Here is a 19,500-nt window from a genome sequence, read left to right on the forward strand (position 1 = left end):
GGGCTCTAATCCCATTTTTTTAATCCATGTGTCAGCTAAAAGAGTAGTATTGTTTTAGGTATTTTTCATGGTGTGAAAAATCCCTTTTGTAAGTATCCTCATTTAAGGAATAGGTGGCTTTGGGGTGTATCATAGCATGATTACCCAAGGTTTGCCCTGGCCACACATTCTCACCTTATTTCTAGTAGGGAAGGTAGAAGGAAGCATGGGGTATACTACAGGTGAAGCTGTCCTTGAAGGTTGCCACCATCTCCCTCTTTTCTCTTTTCTTCTTCTTTTTTCTTTTTTAATCCATTGCACTCTACTGTTGTAGTGGTACAGCAGCAAGGGAGCTCATTGGAACATGCTGAGAGTTGCATTAGCACAACTATGATAATGATTTTTTTTAAGGGCAGGAAATGTGGCACAAGGAAAGTGATAAATAACCAAATAATGATGAGGAATTGGGAAATGTCTCATGCCTCTGGGTACCTGTTGTTAGGCAATATGAGACAGACGGATCTGTTTTCCTCTTGTCCTGCTTGTAGACTCCCCAAAGGTTTTGTTTGGCACCTGCTGAAATTCTGTCTTGCAGACAACTATTAAAAGGCTAGAGGCCCAGATGACCATTCTATGTCAAGTACTTGTATGTAGGATATTGCATTATTGCCTTTCCAAAGAGAACACAGAGTAAGATGCCAAAGCTAACATGAAGCTGACTCAGGAAAAGAAAAGTAAAACTCGGTTACTAGAAAGTAAGGGCTTTTACTGCACAAGCACTGTTCTCATCTCATTTGCATTTGTCAATGAATATGGAATTATACTGTTGTTATTACAGCCTTTAATGCATGTCTCCAGAATCATGTGACTGCAGCCATCACACTCTTCTCCTGTCTCCCTCTTAACCCCAACTCCATGTCCTATGCCCTACCCAGCATGCCTTGTTTTGTAAAAAATGTATTTTAATTTATTTTTATTTTCACTTTTTTGTGTAATTCCAGAGCTCTGCTACTGTAATTTAAGGATTTGTTTTAAAAAAAATAAATAAGAAAAATAAAATGAAATAAAGGCATCCAGGCTGTTTGGCAATAGCAAGGAGGAGGGGGAAGGGAAGAGATGGGGACACTGACACCATGTGGCTGCCAATATTGCAGCTGCCCCAGCAGTGACATTTCACACTTGGGGACTAGCATAATTATGACCTCATTGATGAGTTTCTACTGTCAATGAAAAGGGATGCCCTAACCATATTTGGGTCAGAGGTGAGGACATGCAATAAGTATCACCAAAGCCACTTTTCCCCAAATCTAATTGCAGTTTAAAAGCCACATGTTGTAATCTCCTAAGTCTTCAACTATTTGCAGCCTTCTGTGGTGAGCTATTGATATGAATGTGTTTCTCTAAATTTTCTGTCCTCACTGATGTCTGTTTTCTTCTGCAGGAGGGATTGGCTGCCTTGGTCGAGATAGAGGACAGTCACGTCAGTGTCTTGATGCAGTAGAGATTTATAACCCTGACAGAAATTTTTGGAGAGATGGTCCTCCCATGCCTTATCCTCTTTTGTCTTTGAGAACTAATTCTACTTGTGCTGGTGCAGTGGAAGGGAAGCTCTATATCTGTGGAGGATTTCGTGGAGCAGGTACTGAATAAAGCCACAGAGATTATGTTTAAAATGGGCCATCCAATCCCATTATTTATGAGCCATTAAAGGGAGCCAACATTGTGTAGCGGTTTGACTAGGAGACCAGGGTTCAAATTCCTGCTCAGCCATGAAAATCCACAGGGTGCCCTTGGGCAAGTCATATTCTCTCAGCCTCAGGAGAAGGCAATGGCAAATCTCCTCTGAAGAAATCCTGCCAACAAAACCCCATGACTGTCTTAGGGTCACCATAAGTCAGAAATTACTTGAAGGAGCATGAGGAGGGCCTATAAGATTCCTCCCTGTCCCAGATGGCACAGTCATTTGTATGACCTTGTATATTTAAGCATCCCAGTATTGGCAGGGGTACTATTTCCTGCTGTGCCTCAGGCAGAAAAATATCCTTTGCCTCTTTCATAGCACACAATTATTGATTATTAATCACTACACTATTATCTCCAATACGTCACAATTATTTGTTTCAACTTTCATTGCCATGGCTCCATCCTAGGGAAACCTGGGATCTGTAGTTTCTTGAGGTATTTAAAATCTATGGCCAGCGTGTTCCATGGCTTCACTAAGCTACAAATCCCAAGAGTTTGTGTAATGGAACCATGACAGTTAAAGTGGCATCACAGTGCTGCAACCGTGTAGTGTGAAAGAGATTTTGGTTTAGTGCTGTTGTAAGGTAGCAACCATGTGGTATGCACTTGCCCATCTACTTGGGACTAACGTCTGAATGGTGAAGAAGCTCAAACTGTAGGGTAGCCACATGAAAAGAGAGCCAGCTTTTCCTGCCTTTAATAATTGTGGGGACCTACTTCAGCATGTGCAAATTGCATGAGAATTGCTGCTGAAATTCCTACCATTAAAAGTATAGGAGCCCTGTCCTTTTTTTCATATAACTACATTGTCCAGTTCTCACTTGTCCTTTATGCTTTTACACGTGAGAAGCAATTTAACTGAATGCAACAGTGCCTTTGGCCAGACTTTCTCCAGTGCATACTGTTCTCCTTGATATCATCAGCATCTGTTTTCTTTGCATATATTTACAATTCCTTGTGGGAAGATAACCCCCATGTGACTAGAGGATATTAAATTTGTGGTTATTAGGAAGCCCTTCATAAAAATACATTGTCTCCCCAAATAACTGGGAATAGCATCCAGATTCTCAAAGTGCTAATCTCCAATATCGCAAGAAGAGTTTTCCCTGTCATATATTTCCCAGTGCTAAATGATCAGGACATGGAATTTATTTTTTTATTGTCATGGCAGTTATACTTGTACTGGCTAATCAGATATTTTTATTTTGTTAGACATATTTCACACACACACAGAGAGAGAGAGCAGCTTCTCACACACAGGCTTTTGATATTGTGGCCACTGAGGATGGATGGTTCTAAACATAGGCCCCTGGTACATGCAAATACATATTCCCACCAGGCACAACAGCCGTTGTAGTACTGTTTCTTTTGCCAGAAAAAAAAAAGCCAGCAGGCATTAACCAGCACTCATGAATGTCAAGTCAAGTTAATTATTTCCCAGATTCTTTGCATGTATCCTTTGTCTGGTAACTGGGTAAATATGCTTCTTTTAGACTACATCTCTCAGAATCCCTAGCCAGTGTTCGTACTGGCCAGGAGATTTTGGATGTTGTAGTCCAAAAAAACAACTTTTCCGAGCTCTGGTTTCAGTTGGTTTCATTTTAACATTCTTTCCTATTGGAATCTAATCTAAACTATCCTTTCCTTCCATGATTATTCTTTGTATTGTTATTTTTTAAAACAAATTTACAATAGTCATAGTCAGGTATATCAAAGTGCTATCAGTGGTGGGAGGAATGTCCTAACAGGACATTAGTAGTGCTTGAGACTACTCAAAAAGGTAGTCTTCTTCACTGGAAGTTTTTAAACAGAGGTTGGATGGCCATCTCTTGGGGGTGCTTTAGTTGTGGATTTCTGCATGGGTTAGGATTGCACTAGAAGGCACTTGAAACCCTTTTCAACTCTATGATTCTATACTACTAACAAGAAGGAGGTAGGAAGGCAAGGGAGTTGGGATTGTAAACTAGGAGGCCGGGGGTAGTGTGGGGGGATACCATATGGGCGTGGGTGACTTTCACTTATTGTTTTGAATTTACCAGTCAATTCTTTGTCTTCAGGCTTCTAGTCATACTTTATTGTAATTCGGATTTGAAAAACAAAAAGCCTAAAACAAGTAGGTGAAGGAGTACTGATGACATGTATCAGTAAATGAAGCAATTAGCCTCAGAATGACTAACAGACTTATCACATGGTTCTTAATAAGGGCTTCTGTATGTCAGAAGTACCATGAAAACACATTGACAAAAACACTGTCACTACTTTGATACTATTGAGTGATATCAAGAACTAGGTAGTTCATTCTTTCCCAGATTATAAAAGCAGATGTCAGACATGCAGCAAATTTAAGGGGCAATATGGCAGATGGCTCCATTTCGAGCTATGACTAATTCCAACTGTTGTTTTCACTTACTCTCTACCAAATTATTCTCTCTGCCATTTTCCCCACCAAGTTACTTTAAGTTATCTCTTACATTGAGTTATCACTCTTTAACAGTAGACACCTAGTTCCTGTACTGATCATAAGAACTGAGGAATAAACAAATTCTAATTCCTTATTGTAGGCAAACAGGCATGCTTCTTTATTCCTGACTGGTTAGGAAACACAACTGAAACTGAAAAGTGTAACCAGTGGAATGCCAGGGTGGAGTATAATTCCATCTATAATACAAAGTTCTGATATGTAACTCTTATGTTGGGAAATGTGAGATAGTAGGGGATCACTCAAGGAAAGCAATTAATTTGAAAGGCTCTAGCTGATCAACCACCAGTCCCATGCCCTCCCTCCCAGCCACCCAGAAAGTGTCTACCTGAAAAAGAAACAAGTCTAGTTGTTTACAAATACTTGCGCATAATTAAATTTAGGCACATAATCTTGAGGGAAAAAATAAAAAGATTAAGCATTGCATGGTCTCAAGGGCTGCAGGTGAGAGTGATGCAGGAAGAAAGTGTGGTAAAAACCTAACAAATGGGAAATCACCATAAATATACGCTGTGCCTAAATTCCTGCAAGTAACATGCAAAGTAGTAATTGGTGAGCATGAGCATGCAAAAATTGCTAGATCTAACATCTTCAAGGGTAATGTTCCTTTTTTTCCAGCCTCACTGAAGTAATTAGGACAATTGCGATGATGAAAAATACACAATCAGGAAAAAGTCTTGGGTATGCAAATTTCAGGAGCAATTCCAGATAAGACTTTTATTGTGAACTCAGCCTCCCTTATTTATTGAATTTTTCAGTGTTCAGTTCTTAAATTGTTCTCAAAACAAGCTGTCATTCTTTAAGTAAAGGTTGCCTATCATGTCACAAATTAAAAAGACAAATAAAAAAATCAGAGGGAGATGTAGAAGCACACCCCACTTTGTTCCTAATCTAGCTAACAAATACTGGACAAGACGGAGGGCCACAAGGTTAGCATGAGCACACAGAACACACGTGTTTGTTCTGCAGGATCAATAAGGTGAGGTCAGAGTCCTTCACTGCAAAACTTGTGCAGTCATTATAAAACAGCTGTAACATCATTATCAATGTTGTTTTCTTCTTATTTAAGAATCACAACTGACATTCAGGCCCTGGTGAAAGGGTATGGATATTTAATTATTCAACGTATATCCCCCCTTTCTCCTTATGCAGGACCCAAGGTGGGTAGTGTTCAATTCCAACATCAGTGCCTCCAGATCAGCAGAAAATTACCTGTCCTCACATCTCAATGTTATTTTTAAAATGCATGCATAAATTGTGAGCTGAGATGAGACAAGACAGAATGTGGTCTGGTTGGCAATGGTATCTTTTCAGAGAACTCAGGAGCTGATTGCTGTTATGGATTTGTGTATGTGTGTGTGTGCTTGAGTTCCTTCTTAATATCCATTCATCTTTGCTATTCATAATTGCTGTCTTTCTGTTATGCTGTATGGCTGAAGCACCAAGAGAAGGCTCCTTTCTCCTACCTTTTCTAACATCAGCCAAGGGTCTATACTCTTTCCCCTTAAGGGTTTTGCTAATGCAGAGCTAATAATAATATTAATGTCAGGAGAAATCAATCTGTTTGTTCTGTTTATTCTCCCTGCTTTTCCCTTTCTAATCCCCCTTCCCATTTTTATAGTTCGATGCCACAAATAGCGATGTCCTCCAGTGGACAGCAATATTAAATCCACCACCAGGAGGTCTGGCAATGCTGTTTTGCATTAGGATCTTTGAGTCAATTATGCTGCAGAGTTTTGTCTGGCCCAAGAGGCCATTTTCTTTAAATTAACATAATCAGAAGTATGCAGTGGGCAAGAGCCAGCCAGTTTTCCAAGTGGATGTGCTGCTAAGCCTTTGCCATATGCTGACTTATTTCAAGGCAGGTGTTGCAGATGGGCAGCATGATGCTCTTGTTAATAATGTCTTTTCCTGTCACACTAAACCCTGAGACCTGCCAAGGCTGGTAGCTATTACAGCTGTGGTCTGTACCTGCCTTGCACAAGATGTCACGTTTAACCTGCTCCACTCAAGAACTAGCTTCAAGGAACATGAGCTAGTGTACATATTTATGAAATGGGCTCTGAATAAACTTCTTTTATCTTTCATCATTTTTCAAAGTACAGAATTCTAATCTTAAGAATGGACAGCAGCTTTCATGCATATATGTATGAAATTTATAGAAGAATTATATAATGTTCCTTACACGGAGGTGTTAGAAACATTTGTGCCTGGTATACAAATAGATGTGTCTGTATGTATTTAAAAGCAACATAATAGACACAGAACTTAGAACAGTTACTTTGGGGGATGGCAATTTCCACAATTCAGGAGTCATAGAATCATGGAATCATAGAATCGTAGAGTTGGAAGAGACCACAAGGGCCACCCCGTCCAACCCCTTGCCATGCAGGAACTCTCAGTCAAAGCATCCCTGACAGATGGCTATCCAGCCTCTGCAATGGCTGGGGGATTTGGGGAAGTTGTAGTTCAAAAACATAACTTTTCTAAGTTCTATGTTTAACATAGCATTTATGACCAAACTCCTCTGTATAAAACGGGCTTCCTGAGATCCATGGTTTTGTTATGCTCTGACACAACCCTGAAGCAGAACCTAGAAACACAGCCTTGGCCTACTTATTTTTAGCTTCCTTGTTTCAGTTTATACCCCACTTTATACATATATCACCCTGGAGCAGAGAAAGAGAATATGAAGGCTTAATCTAGCCTTCTGGGTCCCTAATGGAGCATGTGAAGATTCCCTGGTAGCTGCCAATGGCCCACTTTCTCAGGAAGGAACTGGCTATATTCTGTGGCCACAGAACCAGATTCACTCCTCTTTGTCTTTCCCATAGTGCAGACAAAGAGGGAACTTTCTGAGTGTGCCCCCCTTCGTTCCTCTTTGCCTTCCCCATGTGGTCAACTATCTTGGGATTCTGTTATATTAGGGAAGATATGGTCAAAGTATGGCCTGCAGGTAACATGCAGCTCACCAGACCAAAAGTGTGGTCCTACAAGCCTCTGGAACCACCCCTGCAAGTGGAGATAGTTCCAGTACTTTGTTGTTTTTGTGTGCATTCAAGTTGTTTCTGACTTATGGTGACCTTACGACGACACTATCATGGGGTTTTCTTGGCAAGATTTGTTCACAAGATATTTGCTTTTGCCTTTCCATGAGACTGAGAGAACGTGACTTGCCCAATGGTAATCCAATGGGTTTCTACGGCCAAGCTGGGACTTGAAGCCTGGTCTCCAGAGTTGTAGTCCAACACTCAAACCACTACACCATACCTATTTTATCCCAATACTTATTGCACCTTGGCACAGTTCAGCCTTGGTTTGCTGTGGCAAACAAATGTTGTGAAAATGATCCCACCTCCTCTTTCTATCCCCCCTCATTCATTCCAGTCCTAGCTTCAAATCTCACCCCTCATGTGCATACACTCCCACCTTCACTCACCTCCCTCCAGTTTCTGCTTAAATGTTTAATTAATATATATATATATATATATATATATATATATATATATATAAAAAGTTGTAGCCTCCGAGTAGTTCCAAATATCTGAATATGTCCTTTGGCTACACCACAGTTGCCCATCCCTGTATTAGGGCCTAGACTAGAGCAATGGTGGGAATCATGGGGCCCTTCAGATGTTTTTGGACTGCAGCTCAAAGCATCCCTCAGCACTGGTTATGATGGCAAGTAAAGCTGGGTGCTACAGTCAGGAATGTCTTGAAGGCTGCATGATTTCCATACCTGGTTTAAAGCTATTCATCTTTCTGGGCTCTGTTTATGATCCTGAATTAAACTTTCAAACCATCAATGGGAATTCACAGGAGAATGAGTTGCAATCAGCAAGACATTTGAGGAAGAGGCAAAACCTGTTCTTCCAAGAAACTAGCAATCAGATTTTTGGACCAGAACTTGCAAACATTATGGCCTGGGGAATTCTGCCAAAAGTAGTCCAGAAAAAGTCATATTTCCAAGTTCTGGCTTGCACATTTACTTCTAAGGGGAAACTTAGAACTTAAAACAATACACACAATACACTTTGAAACTCCCTGGAAGACTTTGGGCCATTCTCTATCACTCTCTCTCAGCTTGATCTACCTCAATGGATTGTTCTGAGGGCTAAAGCTGAAGGAGGGAGAATTCTTTATGTTACCTAGGTGGTAGGGCAAAATATAAATCTAACCAATAATTAATAATTAACATGTGTATAAAATACAAAATATTCCCATTTGATCTTTACACACAGAGAAGGGAGGGTAAAGTTTCTCCCCCACATAGTCTAAACTTTTTAACGCTTTCCAGTGTCAAAATGTTGTGTTCAGCAAACCTTAAACCATTTGGTAATCAGTCTCTAGAGCTGCACTATCCCCAAAAGAATTGTTGCTAGATTCTGGATTGAAGTACATACGGCTCCAAAACCAGAACAATTTGGAGCTATTTATTCATCCGACACCCTTTTTGAAACCCTAAGTTCGAAATGTCAACATTTTGCCTTTGGACCAAGGGCTCAACTAGATAGGCTTTCAGGCATTGTAAATTCCATGACTCTATGACATCAAGTCCCCTTATCTCACTAGTTTTTCATTTGCTGCTGGGACCTCTGTGCTCTCTAGCTAGTCAGCCTGTGTCAAGTTGCCATGGAAGCCTAATATTCATAGAGTATAGGAGGCTGTAACAGAGAAGTCTTTAAAGTTTCAAGCATGTGTATGGGTGAAATCTGGCAGGGTTTGGGAGGAGAGAGAAAGCACGAGCAAACTACTGTAACTTTGCAGAGTCAGTAACATCTGTCTCAATAGGACCTCCTGTGGAAGCTCTCCGGGTGCAAGAGGAAAGTTAATTACTTCTGGAGCTCACATAGATCTTGTTACCAGGAATTCAGTGAATCCAATGGTGCCCAATGTGTAAACAACAGAACTATGAAAAAACAAAACAAATCACACTTGCACAACACTTCCTCTTATGTTATTTCTATGGCAGTGTTCAGTCCCATACAACTGAGATGTTGGCTGTGAAAGAGCACCAGGATTTTGACAAGTGCACAGATAAAACAAAAAATATAGGTTTGGATTAAAGGAAATATAAACTGTTAATTCCTATCCTGGTTTCAGACCTTGAAAAAGTTATTTTTCAGACAACATCTTCCAGAATCCTTCAGTCAGCATGGCTGTAACTGACCCAGCTAGAGAATTCTGTGAGTCATAGTTCAAAAAAGCAACTTTTGTAAGGTCTCTGCTGATTTCTAATTGCAATTTAGGACCAGTCATAGCAAAACAGTAGTAGGGAACAGTGAGAATTTTGTTTCAGTTTTGCTAATACATTTGTTCATATTTAGGATGGAAAACATAGAGATTAAAAATTAAATATAAAAGAAGGTTAATTTGATAGATTCATTTATCCAAGTCCAGGCAGTGAGTGCTTAACTCTTCAAAGTCCATGTTTGAACCCCCGGTACATTACTGCTAGATTAGGGGGGCCTCATTGTCATCTTTTTTCTGAGCATCTCCCCATCTTTAACATCTACAAGGCAGCCAGATGCAATGTGGTTCTCCCCATGATGTGAATAGCCATAATTGCCCAATTTGACCAGTGTAGAATGTATCCATGTCATAGTATTTCTGATTTATGCATACCATTGTGAAAAATGGATCATGAAGAAAGCTGACAGAGAGAAAAAAACCCAGCTCATTTGAAATGTGGTGATGGAAAAGAATTCTATAAATACCATGAATAGGCAAAAGTAATTGGGTCTAGGAGCAAATTAAGCCTGAAATTTCAATAGAAGCCAAAATGACTGAACAGAGGCTATCTTACTTCAAATCTTTCACAAGATGACTAATTGGGAAAGACAATAACGTGCAGTAAAATGGAGGACAAGAAGAAAAAAGGAAGACCACATTATAGATAGATCGATTCAAATAAGAAAATGATGGCCCTCAGTTTGCAAGATCTGAGCAAGACTTTTGATGACTGGGGCTCATGGATAGTTTGCTATAAATCAAAGCGAGTTTGATGGCAAAGAGCAACCGCCTATTAAAATGTGCAAATTCCCACATGAGAAAATAATGTAAAAACATCATATGTAATGACATTTTGCAACTACAACCCTGTGAATATTTATTTATTTACGGATTTATGCCCTCCAAGATGGGATTCAAGGCAGCTTGAATTTGATTCCTTTGCACAGTTCTGGGTACTGAAGTCAGTTATCCAATATGCTAATTTTATTTAAAGTTCTAGATCTGAAACATACCTCAGAACTTTAAATAAAATAGGTGCTTTAACCACTTGGCTACCAAGGTTTTACATGGCTGATGCAGGGAAGAACTGTTATAAACTGTAAGAGACCTCAACTATTGTTGCATTGGAAGACAAGCAGATGCTTCACTAGAACTATAAGAAAGTTTTGTGGGGCTGACATTTTCCCTTTGATATCATTTTTATGGGAGGGGGGAGAAACGTGGGGATTTTTTTTCCCATAAAGGAGAGAAATAAAAAGCAGTAGCAATCGATATGTAGGAATACAGCGAAGACTGTAAACTCTAACCCTCTATGGCAAACAATTTCAAAGAACAGAAAAGGATATTAAATATTTATACTATAGCCTAAAGTAATCTGTCAGTCTCCACATGTGGTGGACAATACTGAGTCGAGAAGACTAAAAGTCACGCAAGCTTTCACAGCAAAATTTCATCCAGTAAGTAATATCTGAATGGAAAGAAGTGAGTGTTAGCAAAGAGCATACTTACGCTTCACATTTAAAATAGTGACTGGAGCCCTGCCTGAAGACCTCTAGTATTGTGTGATGGTTTCCTGTCAAAGTACTACGAACCAGACCTAACCCCATTTATCTTCTGAAGTGAAATAAAATTGGAGCTGCATCTACACTGCAGAATTAATGCAATTTGACATGGCTTTAACTGCCATGGCTCAATGCTATGGAATTCTGGGATTTGTAATTTTTGAGATATTTAGCCTTCTCTGTCAGAGAGTTCTGGTGCCACAACAAACTCCAAATCCCAGGATTCCATAGGATAGAGCCATGACAGTTAAAGCAGTGTCAGCCTTCATTATTTCTGCAGTATAGCAGCAGCTGGGGTGTGTGGCATGGTGGTTTTTGTGAGGTATGGTGGTGACACTGCTCTTCAGTGGAAAGTGACACTGGGGTCTGCAGAGAACAGAGGAACTGGAGAAAATAGCCATCCTGACACCTTTGTCCAGAATTAGGAGAATGCCAGCCAGTGCAAGTCAGGATACAGCCATATACAGACCCAAATACAGTGATCTTATGTTCCCAAGATTACAATGGCATTAATCAGCAGAGATTATGGTGGAGTTGTTTGGGGGTAAGCTACTTGTCCCAAATCAAAAACTATTATAAGGTTGAAGAAATGTCCCAGTCAGATTCCATTAAAGGATTGCTTCTGCTAATGGTAAAATCTCACACCGAATCGATGAATGATTTAGCACAGTTCACAGGCTGCTTTACCCATATTTTTAGATGTACACTACAGCTTGTGCCTTGTATTCCTGTAATGTCTAAAATATCAGATATTGGCCTAAATCTTATTGTTTGTTGTGACTACAGTAGAACCATCGAATTAATTGGATTTACTTATACTGTATACTGACTCACTATTCAGCAGTTTTGTGTATTTAACTTACATCCTGCCTTTTTCCTGGTGCAGCAGTGATGTCACTAGGGTTGGTGTCACCCGGAGCGGTAATTCATGGTGTCACACACCCACATTGACCTCCTCCCATAGCACACCATACAGAATTCTTAGTAATATTTTTTGTACGAATGTTATCCATAAAACATAATTCCTGTTTATAACTGAATGTAATGGCAATAGTTGTGACATAAACATATAACAAAATTAACATTTTAACTTTACATTACAATAGAAAAGATCCTAAAATGTAAAGATATGGAACTAAGAATGAAAGTTAGAATCATACAAGCCACTGTTTACCCTGTTACCATGTATGGATATGAGAGCTGGACAGTTAAGAAAGTGGATAGGAAGAAAATCAATTCTTCTGAGATGTGGTGCTGGAGAAGAGTGCTGAAGATACCAATGACAACCAAAAAAAGAAACAAGTGGTTCATAGAAAAGATCAAGCCTGAAATCTCCCTGAAAGCCAACGTTGAGGTTGTTGTACTTTGGTCACGTCATTAGAAGGAATGTCTCACTGGGAAAGACAACAGTTCTGAGAAAGGTGGAGGGATGTAGAAAAAGAGGAAGACCAAATGCTAGATGGTGGACTCTTAAGAAGGCATGAATTTACAGGGCCTAAGCAGAGCAATGGAAGACAGACGACTTAGAGATGTCTCATCCACAAGGTCACCATGAGTTGGGATCGACTCAAGAGTGGTTAATAACAACAACAATGCACAGCCTAAATGTATTTACATGTACAGTACATAGCTTCATGTGGTTACAGTGAAAATTTGGTAAGATGTGATGTTTTTAGAGAAAATTTAGAAAGACTAGGTTTTTATTTTTTAAAAAAAGCCTGAGGCCTTTCCTTTCTCTTCTAACTGAGCCTCGCCTTACTCACATAATCTCTTCCTCTAAGTATTAGCATTTTAAAGGGATGCAGGCTAACACCACAGCCTGTTTCTGCCAAAAGGCAGGTGCATGGGGAGCAGTGGTGTCAACCCCCTTAAGATGACACCTGGTGCTGCCTACAATTTCAAAGAACAGACCCCCTTTGTGATGCCCCTACACTGCAGGACCCAAGGTGGCATGCAGCACCTTAAAAACACAGTTGATTGAATAAGTCTACTCTAATTGGGACTAACCAACAGGATTCCAGTTATTTTCTGACATGTGCCTCATTCAGGAACTCTGTGGAGTACACACGGGTAAATCCAGGTTTGTTGTAGTGAAATTTGTGAAATAGTTTAGAATCTTATAGGCGGGTTACAGACCGCCATTTAGTACGTAATGACTACGTACTAGGGTTAGGAAGGGGCGGTGCTTCCGCACCCCCCTAACCCTAGTACGTATTCCATACGTACAACATGGCGGCTCCCCTTCCACATGGGGGCCGCCATGTTTACGTATCGGATGCTGTGCGTCCGCATGTGTCACGGCGTCTATGATGTCGTGAGTCTGCCCCTGGCGCCTCGTGACGTCATACAGGGGCCGCTTAAAGAAGCTCCAATAAAGAAGCGGCTGCGGCGGCTCCCTTACGGAGCAAACGGCAGCGGCGGCAGACCGCCTCAAAGCGGCGGTCTATAACACGCCAATGTTTCTCCCCCCCATGCTAAATACGTCTTCTTGCGGGTCAACCTAGATGATACAAGTTTCATATTTTTAGAAGAGATATTATGTAGTGGTGAAACAGGTCTCTTTGTATAACTCAAGATTTCCCTCAGTTATGAACTGTTCATTTAGCAAGCTTTGTTTTGTGATTGGACATTAGAGGGAAAACGTGGTTTAATTTGCAAGTCTGATTAGTCAGGCATATATATATGAGGAAATCCTATTATTGGGGGGGGGGGGGCATTCTAATTGCAAAGAATGTACATTTCCTTTAAGGTAGAGTTTGCCCCTGAATCTTAGGTTTCAGTCAGGCTAGTTAGAGATTCCTAAGAATGGATTGTGTAGAAAAGGAGAAAAACATATATCTACATCTTTTTCCAGGAATAAAAGCTAAGCTCAAAGCTTCTTGCTTGGAAAAAGGGAGCTTTGAAATCAAAAGCAACAACTCGGGTGCGGGGGGTGGGTGGCTGAGAATGAAAAGAGCTTCTCATTTGTAGGAAAGAACTTGGCTTTTTGTAACAAATGTCAAAAAGTCCAGCTCCTGTGCTAGAAAATAAATGGCTCTTCCGTTTTCTCCATCTTTTAAAAAAGAAAAAAAAAAAGAACGCTGAAGCAAAATACTTTCTTGCTTGGCGGCTCTTTTGTTACTGTACAATTTCTCAGCCTTGGTTAAAAGCTGCCCACTGTAACATTGGCTTGATTTAATGGGTTGCTTGGATCTCATAGCTCCTGCCAAATTCTTCAGTTGTTCCAAAAAGGCAAAGTACAAGAGAGGCACTGGAAAGTTTTGCTAACATTATCTCCACCCTGTACATGCAATGGCTCCTTAAAACTGGTGCCTGTAGAGAACATTAAAAAGGCTGAAAGGAACTTTCTTAAACAATGCTATAAAATTTTTTTCATACTTTTGGAGAAGCTGCTAATTTAGAGTAGGATGTGGGAAAGAAATGAAGTGTTATCAACTTGACAATTACATCCAAGATAATTTGAAATAAGCTGATTTAATCCTCACATATGAAAATGCTCTTAGTTTGATCTGCAAAAACAACATGATGTAAAATAATCTTCTTCTTTTGATTTCTTCTACTGTCATTATGTACTTTTCTTTTCATGCAGGTCTGACTAATTCTTGACTGCTCCCAAACTAACTTACACTCTAATTGGTTAGTTCAGTCCCATGTGGTTTTCCATTCTCTGTAGAAGTGATTAATCTGAGCTTCCTGGCATCTCCCCGCGGGGTTGACAGTTCAAGACTGTCCTAGGCCTTGAGATTTCCAGACCAAAACCTGAACACTAGGGATGCCCCCGGTGATGTCATGAAGTACTGTGCATTAAGAATCAAGCACAGTTGCTCACAGCTTATTATTTAAACAGAGAGGGAAAGAGAGAAACATATTTTTCTGTTTGGAAATTAAAACAGAAATCTTAGCTAAATATTTCTGAAATATGTGAAGTTCTTAGAGAATAAGAGGGGAAGGGAGAAGGACATTTTTATCTGGTCTACAAGTTTGTAGCCACAAAATGTTTGCAGAGCAGAGTGGAAGGTGAGGAAAGGCACTATGTGTGTGTATATAAGTGTGTGTGTATGTATATACACACACACACACACACACACACACACACACACACACCAGTGTCTGCAAGTTGCAGCAATAAACAGATTAGGTAAGCATTGCCAATTGCAGCAATCCGGTGTTCTAATAGGTAAACTGGAGATTTGTACACAACCCTTTCCTCTTGCCTGGAGCTGAGCCCACCTAAACCAAAGAATTTACAACCTTACCTCCTGCCTGAAGATGCCCCATGAAAACTGGAGACTTGGGGCCAGACTCTGAGATCTGGCAATCCTATTTTCCTATTAAAACTATGGGATTATAGGCCACAGGTGCCAAAATAATTTGGCTGCTTTATTAACTGTGAACCTAGACTGATGTTATGTGACTGGTGTGTTCAGGCAGCCAAATGTTTTGGGTCCAGGATTGCCAGAACCGATGCCCTCATGGAAGGACTCAGGCAGGGTTGGATATTCCAGAAGTCATTTACAATGTCATTTAGAATGTCCCAGCATGCTGTTACATGAGCCATATACAAAAAGCCTCCAGGAACATTTTCCATGCTAGATTAAAAAGCATAAAAATAAAGAAGAAGCCTCAGTTTCTGAACTTGATGTGCAGTGTCTTGATATAAGCAGAACACAAAAGAAGCCAGCAACACTCTTTAAATCTTAAACTAGAGCAGCAAAGCCCCAGGTTTCTAGTCAAACTGGGTTGCATGAGCTACATGTTTGGCTACTATGCTTCAATCACTGCCATATCTCCTTTTCATCTAAGTATAGCACAAAAGAATGTTGGGGTTATTATTTACATCAGAGACAAGACTTGACCTCTTTGCACTCCTTTGTTGACTCTGCATTTGATTTTTCTCTCCTGTATTTTTTTTTTTTTTAATCATTGCAGCTCGGCATGAAATTATCAACAAAGAGATCCTAGAGCTGGACACTTGGGAGAATCAGTGGAATGTTGTTGCTGTCAATGTCCTCATGCATGACAGCTATGATGTCTGCCTTGTGGCTCAGTTGAACCCACGAGATCTCATCCCTCCCCCTCCTGATTTAGTGGAACAATAGGTATGCAGATTTCCTAGCAGGTTCAGATATATGCCTATTACTGGTCATTAATGGTCCTTGGACTCCTAAGAGATGAATCCACTGCCTGGCCTTATTGCAGTTAATTCCTATTCTTGTTATGCATTTTATATCCTGGAAATTCATGTTTTATTGATTGGTTCAATGGGTTCTCCTTTCTGTTGAGTCCTTGCATTAATTCAGCCAGGGTGCCAAACTGATGCTTCTTGCTATTTAGGTACATTGTATGTAATTTACCTAGAAATAGGAAATACCTGGACGGTGGTTAGTTAAAGCATGTCAAGGAAATGGGAGCAACACCAGGTGCTTGTAGAACTGACAAATATCTCTATATGTAGAATTCTTCCTTCTGTACTGTCATAAATGCTTAGAAACTATTGATTCATTTTTTCTAAGTAGATGGCCAGAATGAAAGCATGGCTTTAATCTCATAAATAGGAAGAATTAACTCAGCTGTCTGCTCGTATGCGCCCTTATTGATGGTGGAGTGTATAGATAAGTACCCTTATTTCTTCCAATTCTATATAAAATTGAAACAGCCCAGATGTGGTATTTCAGCTAGATCACATGTAGAATGCAATCTCTTAAAATATGAAATCCGGTATCCTAATCTGTACTCTGAATGTGTCCTTTACAGTTCCAGATTTGCTGCCATTATTAATAATGAAGAATTTTGATTGCCTAAATTCAGGAGAGGGAATTGTGCAGCCCTCCAGATGTTGCTGAACTGCAGGCCCCACCAGCTCAAGCCAGTATAATTGGTGAGAAATGCTGGAACCTACAGTCCAAGAACATTGGAAGGAGATCACAATTCCCATCTCTTGCTAGAAGCTTGCTCTTAAGTGGCTGGCCATAGAATAATAGGAGAAGAGTCAGTGTGGTGGAGTGGCCTGAACACTGAACTATAGACTTTATCACACAAGGTTCTTCTCCCACTAAAATAGTGTTGTTTCTAAAAACCCTATGCAATTGGGATTGCCGTCTTTCCTGTCTCACCTATCCAGGTTTGCAACCTTCATTTATGCTGAAAGCTTATCACACCCAGCATTTGGGATTACCTACCCACTACCTTCCCCATGGCATTATCCCTGCCCTTTTTCCTAGTTTGGTGTGCATGCATGTGTGCACACACGCGCGCACACACACACACATATGCCTTTTCACATAAATATTTCAAAATTGTTGGGCTCTTTTCTGCTTGTATTTCTAGGTATCTAAGAGTATGTGGTGAGAGAGAGAGGGAGAGGGAGGGAGAGAGAGACCTCTGGAATGGGCCTGGAAAATTAGGTGAGAGGGAATGCGCAAAGTTTTGGCTTCTCTGGCAAGCTCCAGTCATTTGGCAATGGATTTTTTTTTTCTGTACAGAAAATGTTTAAATGTTTCTCAGGAAATCAAATAGAAATGTCCACCCCTTCTCATGTGATCACTAGGGTGCCTAAGGTGCATTCAAAACATGCCCTCTGACCATGTCCTGACCACCCAAAATCAACATTAATGTGGAATTGAACTATTACATTGGTAATGGTAGCAGAACAGTAGCAGGAAAGGAGGTCATTAATGACGTTTTTGCATTATTGAAAAGAAATGCTTTCAAAATGTTCTCTCACCGGGAGAGCAAACAGAGGAGTTTTGACATTATGTGATAAGCCTCAACCAAAGGCACTGGTATCCCGGTGTTATTGTGATTTTCTGCCTTATCTGATAAGGACATATGACTCTGGGAAACTAGAGTTCAAATCCCTAGTCAGCCATGGAGACCAATTGGGTGACCTTGAGGAAGTTACACCCTGTTAGCCTTAGAGGAAGGAAGGCAGTTGCAAACTTCTTCTAAACAAATTTTGCCAAGAAAGTCTCATGATAGGTTTCCCATAAGTCTATATATGCCTTAGGATCACCATAAGTCAGAATTTGCTTGATGTCACACAACAACAACGATAGCAAGTAGTGAACAGCATATGAAGGCTGTATAATATTGTCAGAAGAACTCTGATCTACCTAGTTCATTGTTGTCTACTACTCTTGACTGGCAGTAACTATCCATAATATCAGACAGGAGTCTTTTCCAAATTTACTGGGGATGCCAGGGATTTATGCCACTGGGTGCCCTTGGGCAAGTCACATGCTCTCAGCATCAAGGGAAGGCAATGGTTAGCTTCCTCTGAACAAACTTCGCCAAGCAAATTCCATGATAGGGTTGCCTTAGGGTTGCCATATATTGGAAAGGACTTGAATGCAAACAACACACATACACATTTTACATGCAGATCATATCCTCAGTCTTTGAGTGATGGCTCTTCTTCTAGCTGGCCTTCTGCTGTATTGGCCATGTGTTCATGGTGAGTTGTTAGTATTCTTATGACCTGTTTTCCACTAGCTGTGTTTTCCTTGGCCTTTTCATGAATCTGAGCCCATAGCCTTTGAGACTTTCAGAATGTTCCTCTGAAGTCAATTTTAGTAATCTATCATATTATCAATCCTCTTGATCTTCTTGGCCCATCTTCCGTTCAACTTTTGATCCCTGAGAGTAAAGCAGAAAGGCTGCCCCTGATGGCACTGTTGCTTCTGCCATCATCCAGAGTTTCCCCTGGATAGTTTGCTTTGGGCAAGGGGAAATGTTCAGTTATGATGACACTAGCAAAGAGTGTGCACATCGTAGAAATGGGTAGTAAAATAGTATAGTCAGGGAAGAGGAAATGGTGAAGAAGGGAGAAGACTCTAGATGTGAAGATCTGTGGTGAGTAATGTCAGTGTCTAGTCAGCCATAGCCACATAGTGGATATAATGCAGTCAGCCCATAGCTAATGCTGCATTTTCCACCCTACTCCATGTATGACTAGGGTTGCCATAACTGAGGAGCTCCGAACCGGGACAAATGTAGGACATGGCTTAAAAATGTAGGACCTTTTTTTTTTTAAAGGTCCTACATTTTAAAACCTTGTCCTCCTCCTCCTTCCTGGCTTGGGAGGAAGCCTCGGCCTCCTCTCAGGCCGGGAAGGATGCAAGGGCTGCTCCTCATCGCGGCGATCACCGCGGTGGGAAGCAGCCTCCTCCCGGCCCCCACTCGCTTTCCCGGCCTCTGTGAAGGCTTGGGCCTCCATAGAGGCCGGGAAGGAGGGAGGAGAGCGCCCGCGATCGCCGCGATCGCCGCGATCGCGGGCGGCCCCCTCTCCCTTTCCCGGCCTCTGTGGAGGCTTGGGCCTCCATAGAGGCCGGGAAGGAGGGAGGAGAGCGCCCGCGATCGGCGCGATCGGCGCGATCGCGGGCGGCCCCCTCTCCCTTTCCCGGCCTCTGTGGAGGCTTGGGCCTCCATAGAGGCCGGGAAGGAGGGAGGAGAGCGCCCGCGATCGCCGCGATCGCGGGCGGCCCCCTCTCCCTTTCCCGGCCTCTG

The 19,500-nt window shown here is 41.1% G+C and overlaps 1 protein-coding gene across 1 annotated transcript in view; it reads left to right on the plus strand.

Moving 5' to 3' along the window:
• Window positions 1-18,941, plus strand: part of KBTBD12 (kelch repeat and BTB domain containing 12) — a 68,200-nt gene extending 49,259 nt beyond the window's left edge. Inside the window, exons 5-6 of the mRNA XM_089497396.1 lie at window positions 1,421-1,618; window positions 15,925-18,941. Coding sequence (XP_089353522.1) covers window positions 1,421-1,618; window positions 15,925-16,094 — 368 coding nt within the window. The 3' untranslated portion in view covers window positions 16,095-18,941. The remainder of the gene's footprint in view (window positions 1-1,420; window positions 1,619-15,924) is intronic.
• The last annotated feature ends 559 nt before the right edge of the window (window positions 18,942-19,500 follow it).

The sequence above is a fragment of the Sceloporus occidentalis genome, unplaced genomic scaffold, assembly GCF_023333645.1.
Source record: "Sceloporus occidentalis isolate IW3139 unplaced genomic scaffold, rSceOcc1.0.p SCAF_1, whole genome shotgun sequence".
NCBI lineage: Eukaryota > Metazoa > Chordata > Lepidosauria > Squamata > Phrynosomatidae > Sceloporus > Sceloporus occidentalis.